The 22,921-nt window shown below is 44.4% G+C and overlaps 1 protein-coding gene across 3 annotated transcripts in view; it reads right to left on the bottom strand.

Moving 5' to 3' along the window:
- Nucleotides 1–2,743: 2,743 nt before the first annotated feature.
- The window catches only part of SOCS7 (suppressor of cytokine signaling 7), a 34,934-nt gene continuing 14,756 nt past the window's right edge, over nt 2,744–22,921 (bottom strand). For all 3 annotated transcript variants that reach the window (XM_043904354.1, XM_043904356.1, XM_043904355.1), the window contains 4 exons: nt 21,343–21,471; nt 12,800–12,935; nt 12,230–12,383; nt 2,744–8,390 (listed from right to left, as the gene is read on the bottom strand). In XM_043904354.1, coding sequence (XP_043760289.1) covers nt 12,260–12,383; nt 12,800–12,935; nt 21,343–21,471 — 389 coding nt within the window. In that variant the 3' untranslated portion in view covers nt 2,744–8,390; nt 12,230–12,259. The remainder of the gene's footprint in view (nt 8,391–12,229; nt 12,384–12,799; nt 12,936–21,342; nt 21,472–22,921) is intronic.

The following is a 22,921-nucleotide window of genomic DNA, read 5'->3' as shown; positions in this document are numbered from 1 at the left end:
TGAACTGACTAAGGGGAACTAAGATCCACGTGCTGTTGGGCAACTAAACCCGTGCAACATAACTACTGAGTCCACACGCTGCAACAGAGACCCATTGCAGTCAAAGTTGTTAAAAATGGAGTAAAATAAAACTAAAAAAAGGAGGTGTCTGAGCTGAGCTGTTTAACTGCAGGCTTTCTTATCCAGCAGGGGCCAGTGGGTGGTTCAGTGCAACCTCTGGTCACTGGACGAAGTCTGCTGACCCTACATTGGCAGCATCTTCCACCTAAAGGGCAGCATCTTTGTCCTTCTCTCTGACTCCACGGACACCAGGAGGAAGCAGTCCACATCTCCCTTGAAATATCTTACATTACAGCTACACCAATTAATCCATGCTCTTACTCCACTCACCAAAAGTCCAATCCCTTCCTTAAAATTCTCAAGAAGCCTGACATTTAGGGCCTAAACCCCCCACCCCCATGACTCCATACAACCAAGTTGTCCTATGCAAATGATGAAAATCCAGGTTCAAGGCTGGCTGACTAGGAACACGAGGCTGCACTCCTGGGAAGGGGGCTGATCTCACCTTTCCTCAAGCCCCACCACCTTGGCAGTGTACCAGCCCGGAGGCAGGGAGACAGCTGAATAGGACACAGGTTCTGTCCTTCACAGACCAGAGGTTATAGTCAAGTAACTGCAGACACACGAACAAATATTTTAACAGAGAAAGGAGCATTTGTTTGGCTGAGAATGGCTGGTGAAAATTCCAGAGGTGACTGTGGAGGGAAATCCTTGAAGGATGAGCAGTTCTGCAGGTGAAGAGGGTGAGAAGTAGTGGTCCGCCAGGTAGACAAGACAGCATGAGGGAAGATGGAGTGTCAGGAGAAGGGATGCCATGATCTGGGAACTTCAAGTCATGCATTGTGACAAGTGCATCCTGTGTGGCGGGAGCAGGAGAAATGGCCTTGAACATTAGGTTGAGGAGTTAAGGTTTTTGTATCTAGTTTAAAAGTCATCAGTGATTTAGGGAAGTGACTTGAGCACATCTTTATTCTGGAAGGACTGCAGAGGGGAAACAGGAAGCAGGAAGACCAGTTGGGAAGCTGCTGAAATTGTCCAGGTGAAAAAGGGGAAATGCCTAAACTAGGGCAATGGAGGAGGGATGCATGACAGGTCGTAGCATAAATGGGGATTGTGAACAGAGTAAAATTGCAGTCAAAATTCCTCTTGAGAACCTCTGGGGAAGGGGCTCCATTAGAGATTAATGGACTCTTCAGAGCTTTTAGTACTTCTTCAGAGCTGGAGTCAACTCTCGTGCCTTTGGCTGAGCACCAAAGGAAAACGGTTGGTCTTCAGAATCCATATGGCACAAGATGCTTGCACTCTAAGAGACTGGAGAGGAACCAAAACAGAAAATTCACTTTTCCCATCTCACCCTCAATCAGGGGACACAGATGAAATGGAGGAGGAAATCTGCAGTTACTGTCATGTGCTTATAACTGCATTCAAGGAGGTTAGGAATAGGCATGGTAAGACACAACTGAGGTGAGATGGAATGAAAAGTGGAAGCTGAAAGTAGACAGGAAACATAGGAATTGAAGGAGGTGGTTTCAGGTTTTGGGGGTGAGGAGGGAGGGAAGGGACTATTTTATTTGGGGCTCCCTCTTTCCAAAAGAATGCCTTTTCTTCTATGGCTTTATCACTCAAGCCAGAGGGGACTAGTACCTCTTTCCCAACAAACCTCACACGTTGTCACTAACATGAACAATGTTGATTTGAAATGATGAAAACCTATGTCTTCACTTTCAAGAAATGCCCACTAACACTCTTGGCTGTTGGTGTTGGCAAAGATCTTTATGATCGACAGACCGTATCCAGATGGGGGACATTAGAGCACTGGAATTACTGATTCCAAGTGAAGCATTTTCCTTTGTAATGTTCTTACTTCATAGTTTGGAGCATTTTTTTCTTCCAAAAGGGAAGAGAACTTTCATCAGGAGTTCATGCCTTCACAGAATAGCTATCAATATTGCTAAGACATTGTTTCATCCTAATGTGGACCTGCGACTTGGGTGTGAGCTGAGTGGGGCCAGCTGGGATCCTAAGACCCCCTCCTGGGGCACTCTAATCAACCCTAAGACAACACCACGGTTGAGAACCAGGGTTTCAGCTCACTTGAGTGTGCTTTCCACTCTGAGGATGCAGAGAAACTGCAGAAAACTCTCCAAAATGTGCCAAGGTTATTAGCGTGCCAGCCTTCTAAGTGGGGAACTTGGAGACGAACTGGGTAAGAGAGTTAAGAGGGAAGATTTGATTGGCTCCAAGTAGCCACAATCAGAGAAACATTTCTGGTCCTCTCCTCTCCAAAGAGGACCACTCAAGAGGGAGTGGGCTAGAAAAACAGGAGGGACACAGGTTAAACTCATGAAAAACCTTGACTGCCAGTCTAGATATAAACTAGGAATGACCATTATGGTATGCAGTATGAACTCTCCCAAAATAGAGCAGAAAGGCCCAGAAAGCTCTCTGGAATTCTCCTGCACTTCCTAGGGAAGGAGAAAGCAGCTATGAGCAACGGCCATCAGCCTCAAGAATTTTCCAATCTAATTCTGACAAGACCACTTCTGGATGTGATCCGTTTAGCTGACATCACAGGGATTCCCCGAGTGCCAGGGTGGCCATCTGACCCTCAGTGGGTCGTTATGGTGTCAGGGGTCATGAGATGAGAGAGGGACTAAGAACCAACCACCCAAATAACATGAAATAATTTCTAAACATTTTTATTTCAAATCTCTTTTCACCCCTTCCGCAAAAAGACATGGGTCAGTACAGCAATCATAAAAAGGAGATACAAACACAAGAGTCAAATGTCTCCCGCACTGACACTTTACAAAAAACCGGGAATTGTACATGGGTTTTCCAAACAGGACCTGCAGCAGCTACTAATGTCCCTTTACAAGAGTCAAACATGCCTATTAATACAGTATATACAGACACCCCATTCTGGAACTAATCTACAGGGACATCCCAACACCCCCCATCTATCCCCAGAAAAATACCAAAACACATCCAAAGTGCATTTGTTTTGTTTATATCAAAACATCTTTCCCTTTCCCCACCCCACCCTCAGACCCTCCCACCCCATTTAAGATTGGCCTGCAAGTCTATTTTAACCATTTAGTAATTTTTTATAGTTTATGAAAATAAATTATACAGCAAATATTTTAATAAATTAAGCACAAAAAGGTTGAGGAAAGGAGAAAAACTAAATGGGAAGACAAAAGCCAGGCCATGCTTTGGCTTGGAGGAGGGTGGGGTGGCAGAAGAGGACGGAAGTGGTTGCAGGGGGATGTGGCTCCCCTTCTGGTGAAGAACTGGCAACCACCCCAGCGCAGACCGCCAGCCCTCGTCATTGAGTTCCCTAAAAACAACCGAACAATGTACAGCAGTGGCCATGCCACAAGCAGCACCAGTTCGGGCATCCCAACAGGTCTGCCCACAGAGCGGTGCCTGGATGACGCCTGTCCCTTGGAGAAGGTTCTGGGCCTGACAGTGAGGGGCAGGGCCCTGTTCAAGGGAGCACCAGGGATGGAGTGGTCAGACCAGCCTTCCCGCTCCACCTGAGCCGAGTAGGGGGCTTAGGATGCAGCTCGGTGCGGGGCTGTGTGGTTTGTGATCTCCTGGGTTCTGATCAGAAGTGTCCTAACTTCAACTACACTCCATCTCCAGGAGCAACTAGGATCGCAGTCCAGCTGCGAGCAGACATTCAGGTCTTCCACCGCCCTGACTGGCTGCTGTTTGCCTGCCCCTCTCAGCATTTTGAAAGAGGGGGTAGGAGGGGGGAGGAAGCAATTCCAGGTACCCTCTTAAGAAGATGAAATGGGCGTGGAGGCATGTCACAGACTCAGCATGCAGGACTGGCTTCCTGGGAGGGGGACCAGAGTGGGAAGGAATGGGAGAAGGGGCAGAGATGGGCAACAGGAAGAATTCAGGGGCACCTACCAGGAAGGTCAAGAAGCATGAAAAGGACAAAGACAATATGGAATCTGCATGTAAAGAAAGGTCTTTCCCTGGCAGATTAGAGAATCGATCATTTAAATACAGTTCCCTACTCTCTTTTTCTAACTGCGGCATCCAAGTCCCCAGTGCCTGTGTCTCTATGCTCCAACTCTCCCCTCACACCTCCCAAGGCTTCACGCTCATCTTCGCAAGGCCTCCTGCCATTTTGTGCTGAGCACGAAGACTTCAACGTCAAAACAGGATAGATCACGGGGACTGGCAGACTTGACTTTGCCTTCTTGAGCTGTGTGGCCCAATAATCCTATAGCTATCATGGGGGGAGGGGGGACACACTTTTTTTTTTCTTTTTCTTTTTTAATAAAAAAGGTTTTACTCCCCAGGAGCAAATAAATCATTTTGAACTACTGATAAACACTGCTGCAGTGAAAAGAAAGATGGCTCCATGTATGCAATAGCACAAATTCCATGTAAGAACAGCTGTGTCGACAATTAGAGCTAAAAATCACTTCTCCACTTCCTCCTTTCCCACGAACCAAACCAAGAGGATTCCCATAGGGAAAATGTCTAACTCAAAAGCTCCTCCCTTAGGGACAGGGGCGTGTCATTCTCTTAGAAGTGGACAACAAACAGCAGGTCTCCCCTCAGTGGGGATGCTCTCCACACCCCCATTAGTGGCAAGACTTCTGCAAATAAAGACACACACACACATGCACACAGACTTTCAGACCTCCTTCCAGCAGCCACGGAGCTGTACATCCCAGTGCTGAGGCCTCTAACTTCAGGGCTCAACCCCGGAGAGGCGGTAGGGCAGCGGGGAATCTAACCAAGGGGACAAGTTCCTCCAATCGCCTTTTCCTACCAGGGTCAAGGGTTTCAAGCAGGCCATGTTCTTCTGGGTCCTGGGGTGAGGACTTCAAGGCTGGCACCCAGCTTTGCTGTAGTCTCTCACCCCTGGATCTGGGAACACTAACCACCCTGTCTCTCGCCAGTTCTTGCTGGAAGCGTAGGGGTTCTGTGGCCATCCCCACATCACTCCCAACCTTAATAAGGGGCTTGTGGAATCAGCCCCAGGGACAAGCATGAAAGCAGAAGAAACTATGGTAACGGGCTCCCCACCACACCTCTGCCCTCACGAGGCTGGGAGCTGCCACCCAGGGCTGGCTTTACAGGGTGTCACACTCACCGTATCTAGGCACAGGCAGGCAACCAGGCCAAGGTCATTGCCAACTGTCCCTAAGACCTAGTCGTCACCTATTTATCTAGTCCCACACCAAAGACCCCATACCTCCTCACTCCTGTGTGACCACAGCACATGAGTTTCAAGTAATAGCAAGTTGTAGCAGTAACTGTCACTAGCTCACAGTGGTTCTCACCTGTCCTGAGGAAGGTTACAGTAGATCAGTCATAAACAAGAGAAGGTTAAACAGGCAGATCCGAGGTACTGACATCACCTAGCCACAACCAATGACGGGTCCCTAAAAGTGAGAACCTTTTCCAGTCTGTGACTTGAAAATACAACCACCACCAAAAAGGAATGAGTTCTTCTGCAGACTGCTTTTCAATTAGCACTACATAGAACTGGTAGCAGGATGGGGGTACAGCCGGCGGGTGAAGGGGAGGTGCTGACGATAGCCAGCTGCTCCCACTCCCTCTCTCTGTTGACTGACCAGGCTGGTGCCCTTCCTCCTCACCTCTGGATGGAGCCTGTCTCCTCTGGCACAATTCTGTTCTGCAGCCACTCTACTGAGGAAGAAGTAGGGTATAGCCTGGGCTGTGACTCATGCACAGACAGATCATAGACACGGTCAACACTACCCTTCCTGGGAGGAGAAAGGTTGATGGTTGAGGGTGGGTCACGCCTCCTCAGCTGGTTTGGATTTGTACCTGAGAGTATAGATTCTCCAGTGGAAACCGCTGGTACCACAAGGGGTCCAGGGCTGTGCCTCCCTCCCTCTGGCTATGCTGAGAGCAGTGAAGCCCCAGCCATGGGCAGGGGCAGGGGCCCCTGGCTGACTTCTGGCTCTGGGCTCCACCTTGCCATCATAACCCCTCAGCATTCACATCTACCTGATGACCAGGAAGTTTTGGTCTACACCACAGCACAGAAGAAGGATTCTTTGATGCCGCTGCTCTAACTTGGGGCTGTGCACTGTTCAGTACACACTGTGCAGAGATCTGCATCTGCGCTCTTGTTCCTGCATTTCTCAGTGTCCTCCCCTCACCTAAAAACCAAAGTCTCACAGCCCCAGAGCTCTCCTAGACCATCTGGTCTACCATGATCTTACCCACTCTGAACTTAAGAGCCAGCCCTTGATTCTCCTCTGCCACGCTGAGTCATTCTCCAAATGTGGCCATCACCTAAAAGCTCCCTTAGGCCAGATAATATGTCTTCCACCTCTTGTGTTTTCCACAGTAGCTAGCCTAGAGCCAGGCAAGTGCACACTAAAACGTAATTTTTAAAGAAGAGATTTCAGGTAGCTGCAAAACAGCCACTTGAGGATCTCAGTAGATTCCAGTCAGTAGGCTTTTGGTGGGTGGCACTTTCTGCAAGATGGCAAGTTAATTTGCACCTTCAAGAGGTAAGACCCATTGGTTAAGCCAATTCCTGGGATCACTATCTTAACTGGTTGGTAATACTACCACGACAGCCAAAGAGAGAAGAGGCACCACACAACAAAGCAGAGGTGTGCTGTGTTTATGCTACAAAGCTCAGTTTGTGGGTTACCTCTTGACAGCCAGGTAACAATGCAAGTTTCCACCCTATTCAGCTAAAAGGAGGAAGAACGGTCATTCCACGCAGGACGTAAGGCAGAAGGTCAATGTTTCCAGGTGAGGCAGTCCTATAAATTACCAGAACACTGGGGCCTCACCCTAAACCATCAGGAAACCACAAACCTGACATTATTTATCTCACTAGATGAGGCAGATATAAACACAGGGGAACCAAAAGAGGCAGTCTACTGGAACACTTACTGCAAAAGAGTAATAAAGATCAAACAGCTCAATTTTCACATCTTAATAACAAACCTCTCCCCAGAGTAACTCTACATAAAAGCAAACTCATAATGCTATGTGATTTGACAATGGCCCAGTTCAGAAAAGCACTGGAATTTTTCTCCCTCTTCCTCTACTTCCATCTGGAAAAGAGGCAACTCTCAAATCAGCATCTGACAGACTTCCCAATGAAAGGAGGGCAAACAAGATATTACTCAGGAAGATGTCTGAGTTGCTAGAAAGAACTCAGGAAAATAAAGAAGCCTTTGCTACCTCCTGTTTCAGACCAACCTAAGAAGATGAGCTGTAATGGTCTCCTCCTTCCTCACTGATCTCAAACATCCCATTAAAGCTGAGCCATGAGGGAGCTTTCTCGAGGAAGAGCACAAGAGTTTCCTTTCTCACCTTCCTCCACATTCCCTCTTACTAGCTGACAGACATATGGAGGTGAGGAACACTGACTCCTCAGTCACGGGTACCGTTTGCCATTAAGAATCTGGAAGCACGCTCCATTAACGGCAGCAGCCCGAGACTGCAGCTCTGAACTGCTCAGGTGATGAAAAGACTACTGCCTGACAGCTGGGAGAAGCAGTAGGAATGATGTTACCATGACCAGAGTGAAATGAAGTTATCGCGAGGGAAGGGATTGAGGGGAAAACAGGGCTAACGTGAAGTTATAGAATTCAGTAAACAGAACGAATACAGCTTCTGTGAGAGGTGATTCTGAAATTAGGTTCCTAAACCTCAGAAGGAAGGTATATGAGGAGTCACTACTTCCCCAGTAGGGCCATGTGCCAGGTTTTGTCCAGCATCTTCTATTTGAGACTATCCACCCTCCTTTCTTTCCTGCTCCTGCTAAAGCTACCCATGCTTACAGAGAAGCAGGTTCTCCTCAATCAGCAACTCCCAACTTGATCTGCACTCTGTCTCCTTCTTTCCCCTTCTTCAACGTCAATGTGAAGACTGGAATTCTGCCTTTGGCACCAGCTGAATGACCGTCACTGGCAACCCGCTCTCCTCTTCTTCCCTCCCCCAGACCTGCTCACCCTCGGCACCACTTCCAATCCAATGGGCACAAACCCCAGGTGCCTTTAGGGTGAGTCTGTACCGAGATATGCAAATATACAAAACAAAACTTCTGAAAAAGGAACAGTGTTGAGACTTCTTCCCGTTTTCCGGGCAGTTCATCCAGCTCCAGGAGCACAGGGCTGGATGTGACATGGTGGAGCCCTGCTCAGAGTCCGCTGCTGTGCTTCATCCAAGCCCCAGGGTGGTGAGGGGAACCAGTCTCTTGCACAGAGGATCCCAATCCTTTTTACTCCCTCCTGTTTTCCTCACTCTCCTTTTCATGGTAGCTTCATTTGGTTCTTTGAAACTGGAGCTTGGCAACCAAATGCCTAGGTTAAAAAAGGGGAAAATTAGAGTGGCTCAATACAGTGGAATCAAAACGGAGGCAAAGGACAGCCTCTGGAGGTAGAGAAGTACAGCTCAAAGGGAGAGTGTAGCCTGCAAAGCCCAGTGCTTCCACAAACACTGCAGGTGGCTGGGGATGCAGGGGTGGCCTTTGTCATGGAGACCTGAGCAGCCTACCACCAAATGACAAATAAAGATGCCCTCACACCACTTCCCTTCTCGTTCCCTTTCCCTTTTATTTTCCATTCACTCTTCCCCTCTGCTTCTCCCTTAAGGCCCACCTGCTCTAGGGACCAAAAAAGGAACTGAGTCCCTGGAGGAATCCCTGGTGAGTCAGGCTAGAAACAGCTGCAAGCCTGTGGCTTCTGGCCAATGAAGAGGGCTGACATATCATCCCAAAGGCTAGTGTGGCGTCAACCTTCCGATTCAAGAAGGGCACTGTGCCAGCTGTCACTCTGTCCCATAACTCCAAGCACCCTGGCAAGAAATTCTCCAGGAAACAGCATGCACAGACCAAGTGGCCTCTAAGAACTCTGAAATTAAAACAAGTCTGACCAACAAGAAATCATAATGTGGAGAAGGAAATGGCAAACCACTCCAGTATTCTTGCCTGGAAAATCCCATGGATGGAGAAGCCTGGTAGGCTACAGTCCATGGGGTTGCAAAGAGTCACACACGACTGACTGACTTCACTTTCACTTAAGTCTATAGGGTCCTGAGACTTTGAGCTGTTTACAACTCTGTAATTTGCAGAAAACCTGTAGTGTCACAGGTGATTTTTGTTCGTAGTAGTGCAAATTAATTTGTCAGTAGAATGTTAATGATTATTACCCAATGAATATAGACCTATTTGGCAGTGATTTGTAAATTCACTTTAGCAGGCCAGCTTGCCTATATACATGTGTACTCCTTGCACTGACCTTCAGATCGGCTGTAACATCATACTGGTTTCCTTAATAAGTTAAATAAAATCTTTGACACTTAAAAAAAAAAAAAAGAAATCATAATGGCCAAATTTCATACCTTAAAACGCCTTTCCCTTGGGAAGAATTCCCAAGAGAACCTCCCTTTTTTTCAAGGGGTCCTCAGAGCAAGCACAGCAGGGTGCTTTTCCTCTGCTACAAGCAACAATCCCAGAGTCACAGCAAAAAAGAGACCCCGGGAGTTCAGTGCAATCCTCTACTGATACATGACTGCCCCTCCACACTCATGACCAATGGCCAGCCCCAGCCTATGCCTGATCCTATCAGGGCCTTTGTACTTAGAGGATCTCTTGCCTAGAATGTCTGCTCCCAGGTCCTCTCACAGTTAACTCCTTGATATTCAAATCTCAGCTGAAATGTCACCCCCTCACAAGAGCCTTTCCTGATCATTCAAACTTGAGTGTGAATGCCATGTTACCACTAACCACTGAACTTCACCCAATTTAATTTCCCTCACAACATGTACAGTCAACTGAAACTAGCCAATTCACTTACTCACTTGTTGCTGTCTATCTCTCCCTAAAGAACTGCAGCTCTGTGAGAACAGGGCCTTTGACTATCTTTTCAGCACTCTCTTCCCAATTCGTACTGGCTACTTAATATATAGAGGTCTGCTGAATCAACAAATGGGGAATTCACTAACTCCTGCAGAAAACCATTCCATATTTGGATCTGTTCAAAAGATTCTTCTAAAGATAAACTGAGGACTTCCCTGATAGCCCAGTGGTTAAGAGTCCAAGCTTCTGCTGCTTGGGGCACAGGTTCAATCCCTGGTCAGGAAAGTTCCACATGCTGTGCAGTGTGACCAAAAACAAAATAAAGTAGAAATAAAGCTGGAGACTGAACTCTTTTATAACTTACTCTGTGTTCCTGCCCTGCCCCCTGGAACCACACAGAATAAATTTTGATCACTCTTAGGAAAATCTATCAAACACTTCTTTTAGCCTCCAACCCCTCTCACCTTAAAATTTCTCTGGTCCATGATAATAATTTATTCCCTGCATTATGAAGTGTGGACAGCCCCCACCATCCTGAACCTTTCTCTGAATGTATATGTGCTCATGTAGGCTCCTCCTAAGGCACAGCACCCACAGAGCAGTGCTCTAATTGAAGGGTCCCAATTATTCCTCAACAGTGCAGATGAACAGGTGGGTCCCCCCAGTTCCCTACCCTAATCACTGCAAAGCCACCAAACAGAGAAACCCTCCTAGACAACAGAGCACTTAAATGTTTTAGGAGACACTTCTGAGCACACACAACTTGCCAATACAGGCACACCTCATTTAACTTGTTTTGTTGCACTTTTATAAGTTGAATGTTTGTGGCAACTCCACATTGTCAGATGATGGTTAGCATTTTTTAGCAATAAAATATTTTTAAATTAAGGTATGTATATTTTTTATACATAATGCTAGTGCACACTTAACAGACACAGTATAGTGTAGATAAAACTCTTTATATACGTTGGGAAACCAAAAAAATCATGTGACTTGCTTTATTGCGAATTTGCTTTTTTCCAGTGTTCTGGAACAGAACCCATGATACATCTCCCAGGTATGCCTGTAACTGAAGATTTGACAAAGAAACTGCACATCCAGCCCAGGATCCTTTAAGTTAAAACTCAACTGCCTCCCGGAGTTACCATTTCTTGATCTCTCTTCATTCCTCCTCCCCTGGCTAGTCCTGGCTCACATGCTCTCCCCTCAAGAGCACAGGATCAGAGACATCCAGAGCCAAGAGGAGACACACAGCTAGGGTCATCTGAGTCATGGCCCAAAAACACCCACGGGACAAAAACACCAGCTGTCACTCTCTCCCATTATGAAGAGAGCTGAGAGGGTGGGAAGAGTTAAAGCCCCCTTTCCACTCTAAAGCTGTCACACCTATGGGTTTTTCCCCTTTGTTTTGTATTGGGGATGCGATTAGAAACGGATGAGGTTAGAAGAATTCAGTGCTTAGAAAGGACACTCGCCACTGAGAGGGGGAGGGTAGTCTTTGACCCCAGCAGTAGATCACTAGAACATGACACGTAACCCTTACTATCAAAATCACCACTTTCTGGTAATTCTGTTCCCTACTTACTTCTACTTTCAATATTCACATTAATGTAATTTAAGAAGACTTTTTTTTTTGGCTGAGCCCCGGGGCATGTGGGGATCTTAGTTCCCCAACCAGGGACCAAACCGGAACCCTCAGCACTGGAAGCATGGAGTCCTAATCACTGGACCACCAGGGAATCCCCAAGACTAATTAGAATTTATCTGTACAAACCAGTATTCCAAGGTATTTTATGGGAAAACAAACAAATAAAACTCAGTATAGCAATGGGATACACTCTTATATAAATGAATTCCTTAGTTAATTCATTTATTCTTTTCACCAATTTACTTTTCAGTGGCCCAGATGGAATTTTAAACAGAAGAGCAAGCTGTTTTTTCCTCATTCCCATATTCTAAGCCATGGGACAGGAGAACTCTCACTGAAGTGCATGCCTATTGCAATTAAAGGCATTTTGTGTTCCCTTTGATGAAGTTTCCTTCCCCTTTGGTTTCCTGCTTTACATGTCATTTGTGCAACAGCTGCACTTCTATGGCCTCCTCTTTATATATATTCAGTGATTAGCATGCATGTTGCTTTGCAATACTCAAGCCTCTCTTGTCTATTTGTTCTCCCCGTTGGGGTATGTGCCCCGCTGGGACTCTGTGATCAGATGTGGCAACTCTCTGGACAGATGCCTGGATTGGGGTATGTGCATGGGGTGGGAGGAAGAGGGCTAGGTCCAGTGCAGGATAACTGCCCAGGAAGGGACCAGGCTGGACAGTGAGGTGGAATATGCATACCCTTGGTGGTGATCAGCAGGGGGCCCCTCGCTACGTGGAGGGTTCCAACACCTCTTGCTTCTGTTTGGAAATGAGCTGCGCTTCCTTTAGAGACAGGTATACCTCTTCCTGAGGATCATAGTAGTAGAACTTTCGGATATAAGAGATCAGAGGCCTACGAATAATACAAGAGGGGTACACACAAGTGTTATACAGAACTTAAAAAAGAAAGATCAACTTTATTCAACCCTCCCTTCTTTTCAATCCCTATATGGCTGAGACAATAGCAAAAAGTCTCTGCCAACTTGAGAAAATCCCCACATTCTCACTTATTGTAGTTCTGTCTCCCTCCCTCTTACCATCTCCACTCCACTCTTCACAGAGTCTGCAGAAGGGAAAGTGACACATGCACACACCTTCCTCCTTCGGGGCTGTACTGTGACATTTCTAAGTTAGGTGCTAAGACACAGGAGAAGTGAAAAGATGATGCCTGGGAGTTGCCAGACTCTGCCTGGACACTCCACTTGCAGGCCTCACTGACACTGTAAGTAACCCTCCATTCCTGCTCTGGCTCTAAAGACCCCATCATACTTAGGCAGTGGGAGATCCGGGATGTGATCGATCCGGACGAGCTGTCGGATTCGGAATCGGCAAAGGTGCTGGAGGGATTTGACATTGCTGAATCGGGACACTGGATAGAGCAACTGGACTGGAGTTGGTGGCAGTCCTTTAAGAACAAAAACCAAGAGAAATATTCAGATGAGACAAGGCAGCTAACTATATATAATCTTCCTTATGAAGAGAATCCAGGGAAGGGAAATGGTGCTTCTTTACAGTTCCCATAGGTCTTCTGTGCAAAAGCGCCCCTCCACAAAACTTGGTTTCCATAGTACTGCTACCATATTTCATACTCAGGGGAGCCTACCCTCTGGCAGGGGGCCTCCCCAGCCTGACTTCTAACAACTGAGAGTCTTGCTCTTCGGACAGCTCAATGAAAAACGCCGAGCTAGAGACTTTGCTTGGAGCCAAGTGGCTAATCTCAGGCCCAAGGCTCTCAGTGAAGGACAACGGCCAAAGGTATCCTTGTTGGGAATGGGAGACACTTGTTTAGCATCTAGAGTATCTTGAAGGTGAGGACTCAAAAAGGCTGTTCAGAGGGGTCCCCACCAAATTCCAACTGAGAGACAGTAAGCAGAAGGCAGCATCTAGGATCAAATTTTACAGGCCGGTCACACAGTTATTCACTTCAGGCCGGGACAGTCAGGTTTAGCTACCTTTTACTCCCCGCCAATACTCCACCCCCACCAACCACCCTTCTTCTGAAAATTTAGGTTGGGTACAGGAACAGAAAAAAAGATGATGATACTTTTTCTTTTTTAGATAAACAACTTCCAAATAATATTCATATTGGTTATTTTTTTAAAAGGTTCACTTTAATTATATGTGCTCAGTTGTGTCCAACTCCTTGCAACCCCATGGACTGTACCCCACCAGGCTTCTCTGTCCATGGAATTTTCCAGGCAACAATACTAGAGTGGGTTGACCATTTCCTTCTTCAGTGGATCTTCCCGACCCAGGGATAAAACCAGCATCTCTTGCGTCTCCTGCTTGGCAGGTGGATTCTTTACCACTGCGCCACCTGGGAAGCCCAGGATAATACTTGTGAAAGAAAAGCAACTACAGTAGCTTGGGCAAGCTGAATTGGTACTGCTCTGTGTACAAGTGCCTGGTGACTAAAGCCAGTCAGGGCCAATGGAAGCCCCGCACTCATGTTTCATCACAGTATCAGCAGGCTCCATGCTGGGAAATTCCAACCCCCAGGGGTCAATGCCACAGAACGGAGACACCCACAATGGCAGGGACACTGAAACGCATCCAAGAGAATAAAGAATACTCGCGTTTCAACAAAGGACGATGGAAGGTAAACAAGCAAACTGCTCTGAGAGAATCTGAGTTGCAAAACCTTTGAAAGAATTCTTTTCTCAACCATTGTTGAATCAAATGAAATTCTGTAGACACAACTTGTTGGAAAATAAAATATCTGTTTTTGGAGTTTAATTTCAAACAGTTTTAAAATTTTGTTTGAAGCCATGAGAAGAAAAATTAAAGCTTGCAGATTGTCTCCCAAAGCCTTTTCATGGTTGTTAACAACAGACTTTCTAAAAAAAAAATTGAAATACATTTTATGCTATATAAGTAAGCTTATCTTAAAATCATCTAGCTCAGTCTTCAAAGCTGTGCTCCCAAACAGATACCACTAATACCCCCATTGCTCAATGAAGAAACTGAGGCCTACTGAGCTTAGAGAATTTGCTCACAGCACAGAACCAACAGAACTGGCCTTCCCTGAACACTTGCTCTGTCTGAGGAAGAGTTGAGCCCACGGAACCTCAAAGGAGCGTTCTCCAGGAGTCTCCCAGAGCACCTGACCATGTGACTGTCTAACGGGCAGTGCTGTCGAGACAGGCACAGCTTCTTGATTCAGGACCAGTCTCTCTTAGTCCTTGACTTCTCACCCCTATCCCTTCAAATCTAACGCTTGTATTTTTAAAGCACTGTAACCCTCACCCTCAGGGGCTGGTTCCCCTGGGGGTCAAAACCAGGACTTTCTGCATGTAAAGCTGACCTGCTAACCACTACACTATGGAAACATAAGCACAGATCATAAGCTCCTTATTTCCAAATTCAGGCTTAAATTGAAGAAAGTAGGGAAAATTACTAGGCCACTCAGGTATGATCTAAATCAAATCCCTTTTGATTATATGGTGGAGATGACGAATAGATTCAAGGAATTAGATCTGGTAGAGTGCCTAAAGCACCATAGAAGGAAGTTCGTAAAACGGTATAGAATGCAGTGACCAAAACGATCCCAAAGAAAAAGAAATGCAACAAGGCAAAGTGGTTGTCTGAGGAGGCTTTACAAATAGCTGAGGAAAGAAGAGAAGCAAAAGGCAAGGGAGGAGAAAGGGAAAGATATACCCAACTGAATGCAGAGTTCCAGAGAACAGCAAGGAAAGGTAAGAAGCCTTTCTTAATTGAATAAGCAAAGAAACAGGAAAACAGCAGAATGAGAAAAGACTAGAGATCTCTCCAAAAAAATTGGAGATATCAAGAGAACATTCCATGCAAGGATGAGCATGATAAAGGACAGGAACAGTAAGAACCTAACAAAAGCAGAAAAGATTAAAAAGAGGTGGCAAGAATACACAGAAGAACTATACAAAAAAGATCTTAATGATTCAGATAACCACAATATCATGGTCACTCCACCTAGAGCCAGACATCCTGGAGTGTGAAGTTAAGTGGGCTTTAGGAAGCGTTACTATGAACAAAGATAGTGGAGGTGATGGAATTCCAGCTGAGCTATTTAAAATCCTAAAAGATGATGCTGTTCAAGTGCTGCCCTCAGTATGCCAGCAAATATAGAAAACTCAGCAGTGGCCACAGGACTGGAAAAGGTCAGTTTTCATTCCAATCCCAAAGAAGGGCAATACCAAAGAATGTTCAAACTACCAAACAACAGTGTTCATTTCATATGCCAGCAAGGCTATGCTCAAAATCCTTCAAGCTATGCTTCAGCAGTATGTGAACCAAGAATTTCCTGATGTACAAGCTGAGTTTACAAAAAGGCAGAGGAACCAGAGATTAAATTGCCAACATTTGTTGGATCATGGAGAAAGCAAGAGAATTCCAGAAAAACATGTAATTCTGCTTCACTGACTATGCTAACACCTTGACTGTGTGGATCACAACAAACTATGGGAAATTCTCAGAGATGGGAACACCAGACCACTTTATCTGTCTCCTAAGAAACCTGTATGCAGGTCAAGAAGCAACAGGTAGGACTGGATGAGGAACAAATGACTGGTTCAAAATTGGGAAAGGAGTATGACAAGAATGTATACTATCACCCTGCTTATTTAACTTCTATGCAGAGTACACCATGCGAAATGCCGGGCTGGATGAATCAAAAGCTGGAATCAAGATTCCAAGAGAAATATCAACAACTTCAGATATGCAGATGATACCACTCTAATGGTAGAAAGTAAAGAGGAACTAAAGAGCCTCTTGATAAGGGTCAAAAAAGGAGAGTGAAAAAACTGGCTTAAAACTCAGCATTAGAACAACTAGGTTCAGGGAATCTGGTCCCATAACTTCATGGCAAATAAAAGGGGAGAAAGTGAAAGCAGTGGCAGATTTTATTTTCCTGGGCTCCAAAATCACTGTGGACGGTGACTGCAGCCATGAAATTAAAAGACATTTGCTCCTTGGTAGAAAAGCTACAACAAACCTAGACAGTGTATTCAAAAGCAGAGACATCACTTTGACAACAAAGGTCCATATACTCAAAGCTATGGTTTTTCCAGTAGTCACGTATGAATGTGAGAGTTGGACCATAAAGAAAGCTGAGTGCTGAAGAATTGATGCTTTCGATTTGTGGTGCTGGAGAAGATTCCTGAGAGTCCCTTAGACAGCAAGGAGATCAAACCAGTTAATCCTAAAGGAAATCAACCCTGAATATTCACTGGAAGGACTCATGCTGAAGCTGAAGCTCCAATACTCTGGCCACCGGATGTGAGGAGATGACTCAATGGAAAAATACCCTGATGCTGGAAAAGATTGAGGTCAGGAGGAGAAGTGGGCAACAGAGGATGAGATGGTTACATCGTATCAGCAACTCAATGGACATGAATTTGAGCAAATGATAGGAGATTAGTGGAGGACAGAGGAGCCTGGTGTGCTGTAGTTCATGGGGTCCCAAAGAGTTGGACACAACTTAGCAACTGAACAACAAAAGCCCTCATCCACTCACACACACCGTTGTTTGGCCCTCTCCTCATATACCATTAAAAAAAATTCAAACATGGATTTCTCTCTTGAATATATTTAAACTCAAGTGGTTTTAAAATGATTCTGGGTTCAAATGCCTCTTTGAATTTTACCTTTTCACTCATATGCTTTAAAAACAGTCTTTAGTAAATTTCACTATGATGAACAGAAAGCTTTTGGGAGGTTGGTTGTAATATTGCTAAACCCAACATGATGTTTCAGAGACAAAAGTAATTTATGCACCTAATTATTTATTCCCAAAGACAGTACTATAGGACTTGCACTTAAAGAGGTCAGGATAATAGTAGCATATAATTATCTGACTGTTTGCCTACTTAAATTTCAATGATCATATATACTTGCCTATTTAATTGTTATTTTTAGACTTAGGTTCACAAACAACAATCTGAAACCTGTGAATTCTCTGATATTCCCTAGTGTTAACTTGATTGTTTACTGTTTGCCCCCAAACACAGCAAACAATTGGAACTCTGACATCCAAAGCATGTTCACTGAAGAGATCAGAAATGGAGATAAATCCAACATAAGACACCAGTGCAGCTGAAAGGGAAAGGCAAGATACAACAGTGGTCATCAACAGTGGTCCTCATGCCAGGGTGCTGTGCATAAATCCAATTTCCAGCCACTTTGCTCTTTTTTTTTTCCCCCAAAGGACCAGGGTTAGGCATGAGGGCTTTCCAGGTGGCTCAAGTTGTAAAGAAACCAGCTGCCAATGCAGGAGATGTAAGAGATGTGGGTTTGATCCCTGGGTTGGCAAGATCCTCTGGAGGAGGGCATGGCAACCCAGTCCAGTATTCTCGCCTGAAGAATCCCATTGACAGAGAAGCCTCATGGGCTACAGATCATGGGGTTGCAGAGTCAGACACTACTAAAGTGACTTAGCACACATGCACGCAGGCATGATGAATCTCTTTCAGAAAAAAAGTAAAAAGAATCTCTTTCAGGTCTGAGCACCCAAATACCCAGGTCTTCCTCCCACAACAAACTGTTCCCTGAAGACCAGAAATATCCAACCCCAAATGTCTGTTAACAGGACTGAATTGAGAAATCTAAGATACAAGGAAAACATGTCACTGAACAATTAATTATAGTCTTAATGATGATGCAAAAGAGGAAGCAATGGATTTCCTTAGAGTGTCCAACTCAAATGTGATTAAAAAAAAAAAATATTTTCTCTTCAGGCACTTCAGAGATGATGGAGATTCTTCTAACTAAGACGAACACATTCAAGTTGAGTTCTGGCTCTCACAGTATCAGAAGTTTTGTGCTAATCCAATCACATTTTCTTTTGGAGACTGCTGCTTGGTGTGAGGTGTTTAGCTTACAACTGTGAATCGGACCAGACCGAGATGTCATCAGCAACCTCAGGTTTACCATGACCATGTTCCCACACTGTCATGAGAAGAGATAAGGGGCAAACTAAGCTCAGGGGCCATCCTTGACCAATGATTTCTCCTCTAATTGCTAATTATTCTACTTATTAAATTGTTTCTGCTTCTCACTTGGTGCCATCTAGAACTTTCATTAGGGCTGGCTTAATAATTCCTATAATCCCTGGCATCCTTTTACACCAGGCTGGACATGCTGCTAGTACATCCAGCTCTAGATTTGAGCCAGAAAAACCTGACTCTGCATCCTGACTCTGTAATTCACTGTGCGTCGGTTTCTTAATCTGTATTTTAAAGAAGATAAAAAAGGAGGGAGAGACTGTAACATTCCTTCAAGGGATCTCATAAGGGCTAAATGAAACAATACGAGCCCCTTGCAGGCAGTTACCAGCATCCCAAAGTCTAAACAAAAGGGCTCCTTTACCATCCACTGAGTTAAAATCCCTGGTATAAGCTGACAGAGCTCAGCCTAAATCTAATGACTACCACCTCCTCACGGGAATCCTCTCCCCTAATAAAGTCAGCCTTACAGAATGCCTAGACCACTGATAAGCAAAGGGAGGCAGCAAACAATGGTAAAGGAGAACACTGATCTGGCCTTCTTTGTCCCAATCTTTCAAAGAGAAGTCACTTACGGTCTAGGGGCAAATACTAATTTGCCTTCCCTTCTCAACTTGATTACAATTTTAAGTGCAAATAGATATCCTACTTGTACCCTAGAAAGACACTCTCCACTGTGTTTATCCACAGATAAACACAATTCTGACTTCTTTATGTCCTCTCAACAAATGCCAGGAAACTCAATCTCCAACTTGCTTACTGCTATTTTTTTTTCCCATAGCAGAGGGTGGGAAGTAAAGCACAGGAGTTGGAGTCAGTTGGAGCTCGGTTTGAATCCTGGCTTCAGTATTGATTAGCTGAATAACCTTTAGAGTAAGTGGCTTCACTTTTGAGACACCCTTAGTTTCTTCACTGACAAAATAAAAAAAAATTTTTTTCAAGAGATCAATCTATTAGCTAACTTTGAGGCTGTTGCAAGAAATTAAGAGATATTTAAATAAAGACCCTGACAAAATACCTGGCACATGGTAGGGAGGCACATAACAAATAGCAGCAATCATTGCAGGTACTAACCTTCAGCAACGTTAAAAATCTTACTTAAAATTTCTTAAAATTTTAAGAAGTAAGATTTCTTAAAAAATCTTACTTAAAATTTGTGGAATGAAATGGGCTATACCCGAGGAGTCCAAGATTCCACGAAGTCTCTCAATACTCTACAAGTGATACATGCTCCAGACTCCTTTGAGAGGATCTCCCTGGTTCACCCACAAACAGACATGACTACCCACCCTGTCCCTGTCAATCACCACCAGGCTTTATATAGAATTTAACATGGGCTCTTGCCTTCTCTTCCTACCTATCTCCTTTTTGAAGCTAAGAGCTCTCTAAGGGTAGCGTATGTGCTCAGTCACATATGTCTCTTGCGACCCCAAGGGCTGTAGCCCACCAGGCTCCTCTGTCCATGGGATTTTCCCAGCAAGAATACTGGAGTGGGTTGCCATTTCCTCTTCCAGGGAATCTTCCCAAGCCAGGAATCAAACCTGCATCTCCTGCATTGGCAGGGGGATTCTTTACCACTGAGCCACCTGGGAATCCTTCTCTGAGGTGGAGAAGTGGCTTATTTTTGATACTGAGTTTATTCGATACTGTTTGTTTATTAAATAAACACCCCCCAAAAGCCACAAACTCTAAAAATTGCTAGGCAGAGTCAGTTCCTATAAGAAAGGATTCTAACTTTTTCTATTTAACCAAGTCAACTGCATGAGACCCAACCGTGTTGACAGCACTGAGGCGAGTAGTTAATGAAGTGAGAATTAATACAGTTCACACCCTGTCATGCCTTATTTAAATCACCAAGATTATAAAACACATTCCTGTAACCTGGCTCAATCCTGTTACTGATGTTCTGCCAGAGGCTTCCCCATAACTTCTTTTTAGAGCAATTTCTTGACATCTGGTTTAAGAATCTTAATTTGATTCAACAGGAAAGCATGATGTTCTCATTTTAAGTTGTTTCTATCTTACAAATTCCTCATTTTACTTTTTTCCAACATTATAAAAGCAGATTCCTCCAAACCATCCCTTCAACAAAAATGATATAGATACCCCTTCCTTAGTGGGCAGGATAGGTACTGCCAGTGCTCCCAAATGGAGACTAGTCTCTGAATTCAATACTGGCAGGGATACAGGACACAACCAAGTATCTACTCTCTGACAGAAATTTTAGTACAAATGCACAGAATCCAGAGCAGACTGCTATTAAATTCAGCCTCCTTGACACTCCCATTTCTAGTGAACACTCTATTACTTTCCCAGTTTCCCATGAAAATGACCCGAGAGTTGTTTCACATGTAAATGTGAGATGCCTGGATTAGGGACAAGGAAAGACTTCTGAAAGTTAAATGTGAATACATGACACCCAGACATCAGGGGCAGGATCAGTTTTCTCATTCATGTGATCAGAGAAGCAAAGATTCCTTCTCAATATGTGTATTCGTCAGCCGTATCCAACTCTTTGTGACCCCATGGACTATAGCCCACCAGGCTCCTGGGGGATTAATGTATAAGGACAGGATATTACCCACTAGGCTCGAGGAAGAGTGGATACTATAAGAGCCAGGAAAAAAAGCTTTAAGTGTTTCTGGTTTGGGAGTTTTTTGGGTGAGTGGGTGCAGGAGTGGAGGTAGAGATCCTGCACTGGATCATACTCAAGTTAAATAGTTAATATAAAGCTTTGAATAACTGTGGGGGAAGAGGGAGGGGAGCCATGGGGAGTGGACATTATGCTTGATCATACCCAAGTAAGTTAAATAATTAATGTAACAACAGCCTTACCTGGAACCCTGGATCTCAAGAAATAGAGAAACTTCCCATTCTTGGAGTGCATGATGGCCCTCTTAATGAACTCCACCACTGATTGACAGCGATCCTCAAACTTGGGATGACACCACAGGCTGAAGGTTCCTGCCATGGAAAGTTACGGAGAGGTAAAAATGCAAAACTTACTTTAGGAAGACTTGAGAAGCTGGCTCGAACATTTTAATGAGTTTCCCTCCTGGAAAGGTAGCTTGTGGTCAAGCTGAGTCAGAGGTCCCTGTTCCTGCTTGTTCTACAACTAATGGAAAGAAAGATGTTGCTTTTAATAAGATATAAATTAGGTCTTACAATGTTTCTGTTAAACAATAATAAATTCGAGTCAGAAAAAAGATACAAAAAGACTTTATTGAGTATGAACATTAATCTTTAAACCACAGACCATAAAGAAAAGGCGGCTATGCTAAAGTAAGTTTAAATGACATTCCCTCAGAAAGATTTAAATCTTCAAGTATGCATAGAATAGGAAAGACAGGAACAGCGGTTTTGTGGGTCTTACTCATTCATGTATGTGTTAAGCACAAAAATCAAATTCTAAGTCTTTTCCTTCTATAACTTCTAAAATCCCACGCCCCGACATGTTACAAAGATCCCACCCCAAACTTTAGAATCCCAAAGGCAAAAAGCAATCTGAACTCCCATAACTTAAAAAAAAAAAAAAAACCTTCAACAACTAAAGCACTAAATCCAAAAGAGTCACAAAAGGGATACTCAAGAGAACTGCAGATTTGAGAACCTTGACTACTCTTTTGGGATCACTTAAAAAGATGAAGACAAATGTTCCATTGCAAACTGGCAACTGAAAGGCCCAGGGCTTCTATTTAAAATTCCATTTATTCAAGGAAGAAAAGTTCCTTTGAACAAAAAGTAATTGGAGAATCATTTGAAAATACTCTCGGATAGGCATCTCACCTATCGGGAACCTAGAGGTCAAGCATTTATTCATCATTTCCATCGCCTAGTCATTTATAATCTTAATAGGTTTATAAAAGCACTTCACTCTGAAATGCTATGTTTTGCGTTTTGTTTTGTTTATTTGACTTTTGCTTTTAGGAACAGCAGGAAAACAAGTAGCAGTCTACCCCACAGTTCTCTAACTAATTCTCTCAAGTCTTTGGACTGAAGTTCCTTTCTCTTCATGCATCTTGGAACCAGAGATGGGGGCAGAGGAAACCATGGACAAAGCTATGCTAACCTAAACAGCTACTTCTTGCCTAACAAGAGAAGCAAACCAAATTAATTCAGCAGAACACGACTGAGAGCAGGAAAGATACAGTGGTGCTTGAGAAGAGCATGAAAGAGCCCCTTACGTGAAATGCAGGATCTCACACAGTTCATTTAAGGTTGATCACATGTGGGAGGAGCAAGAGGAATCGGAGGGGCAAGTCCATAAAACTCCCCAGAGTTCTCCACAATTTTTAAATTTGTAGCATACTGCAGGTATTTTGACAAAGTATGTATTAGCCAGCCCCACCACCAATGACCATTACAAGTTTGTGGCCCAAATCAAATACCAAATGTCCTGACGCAAAGTCCATCC

This window comes from Cervus elaphus, chromosome 5, assembly GCF_910594005.1.
Source record: "Cervus elaphus chromosome 5, mCerEla1.1, whole genome shotgun sequence".
In the NCBI taxonomy this organism is placed as follows: Eukaryota; Metazoa; Chordata; class Mammalia; order Artiodactyla; family Cervidae; genus Cervus; species Cervus elaphus.
The sequence above is the reverse complement of the archived record's forward strand: the minus strand, read 5'-3'. Positions and strand labels throughout refer to the sequence as shown.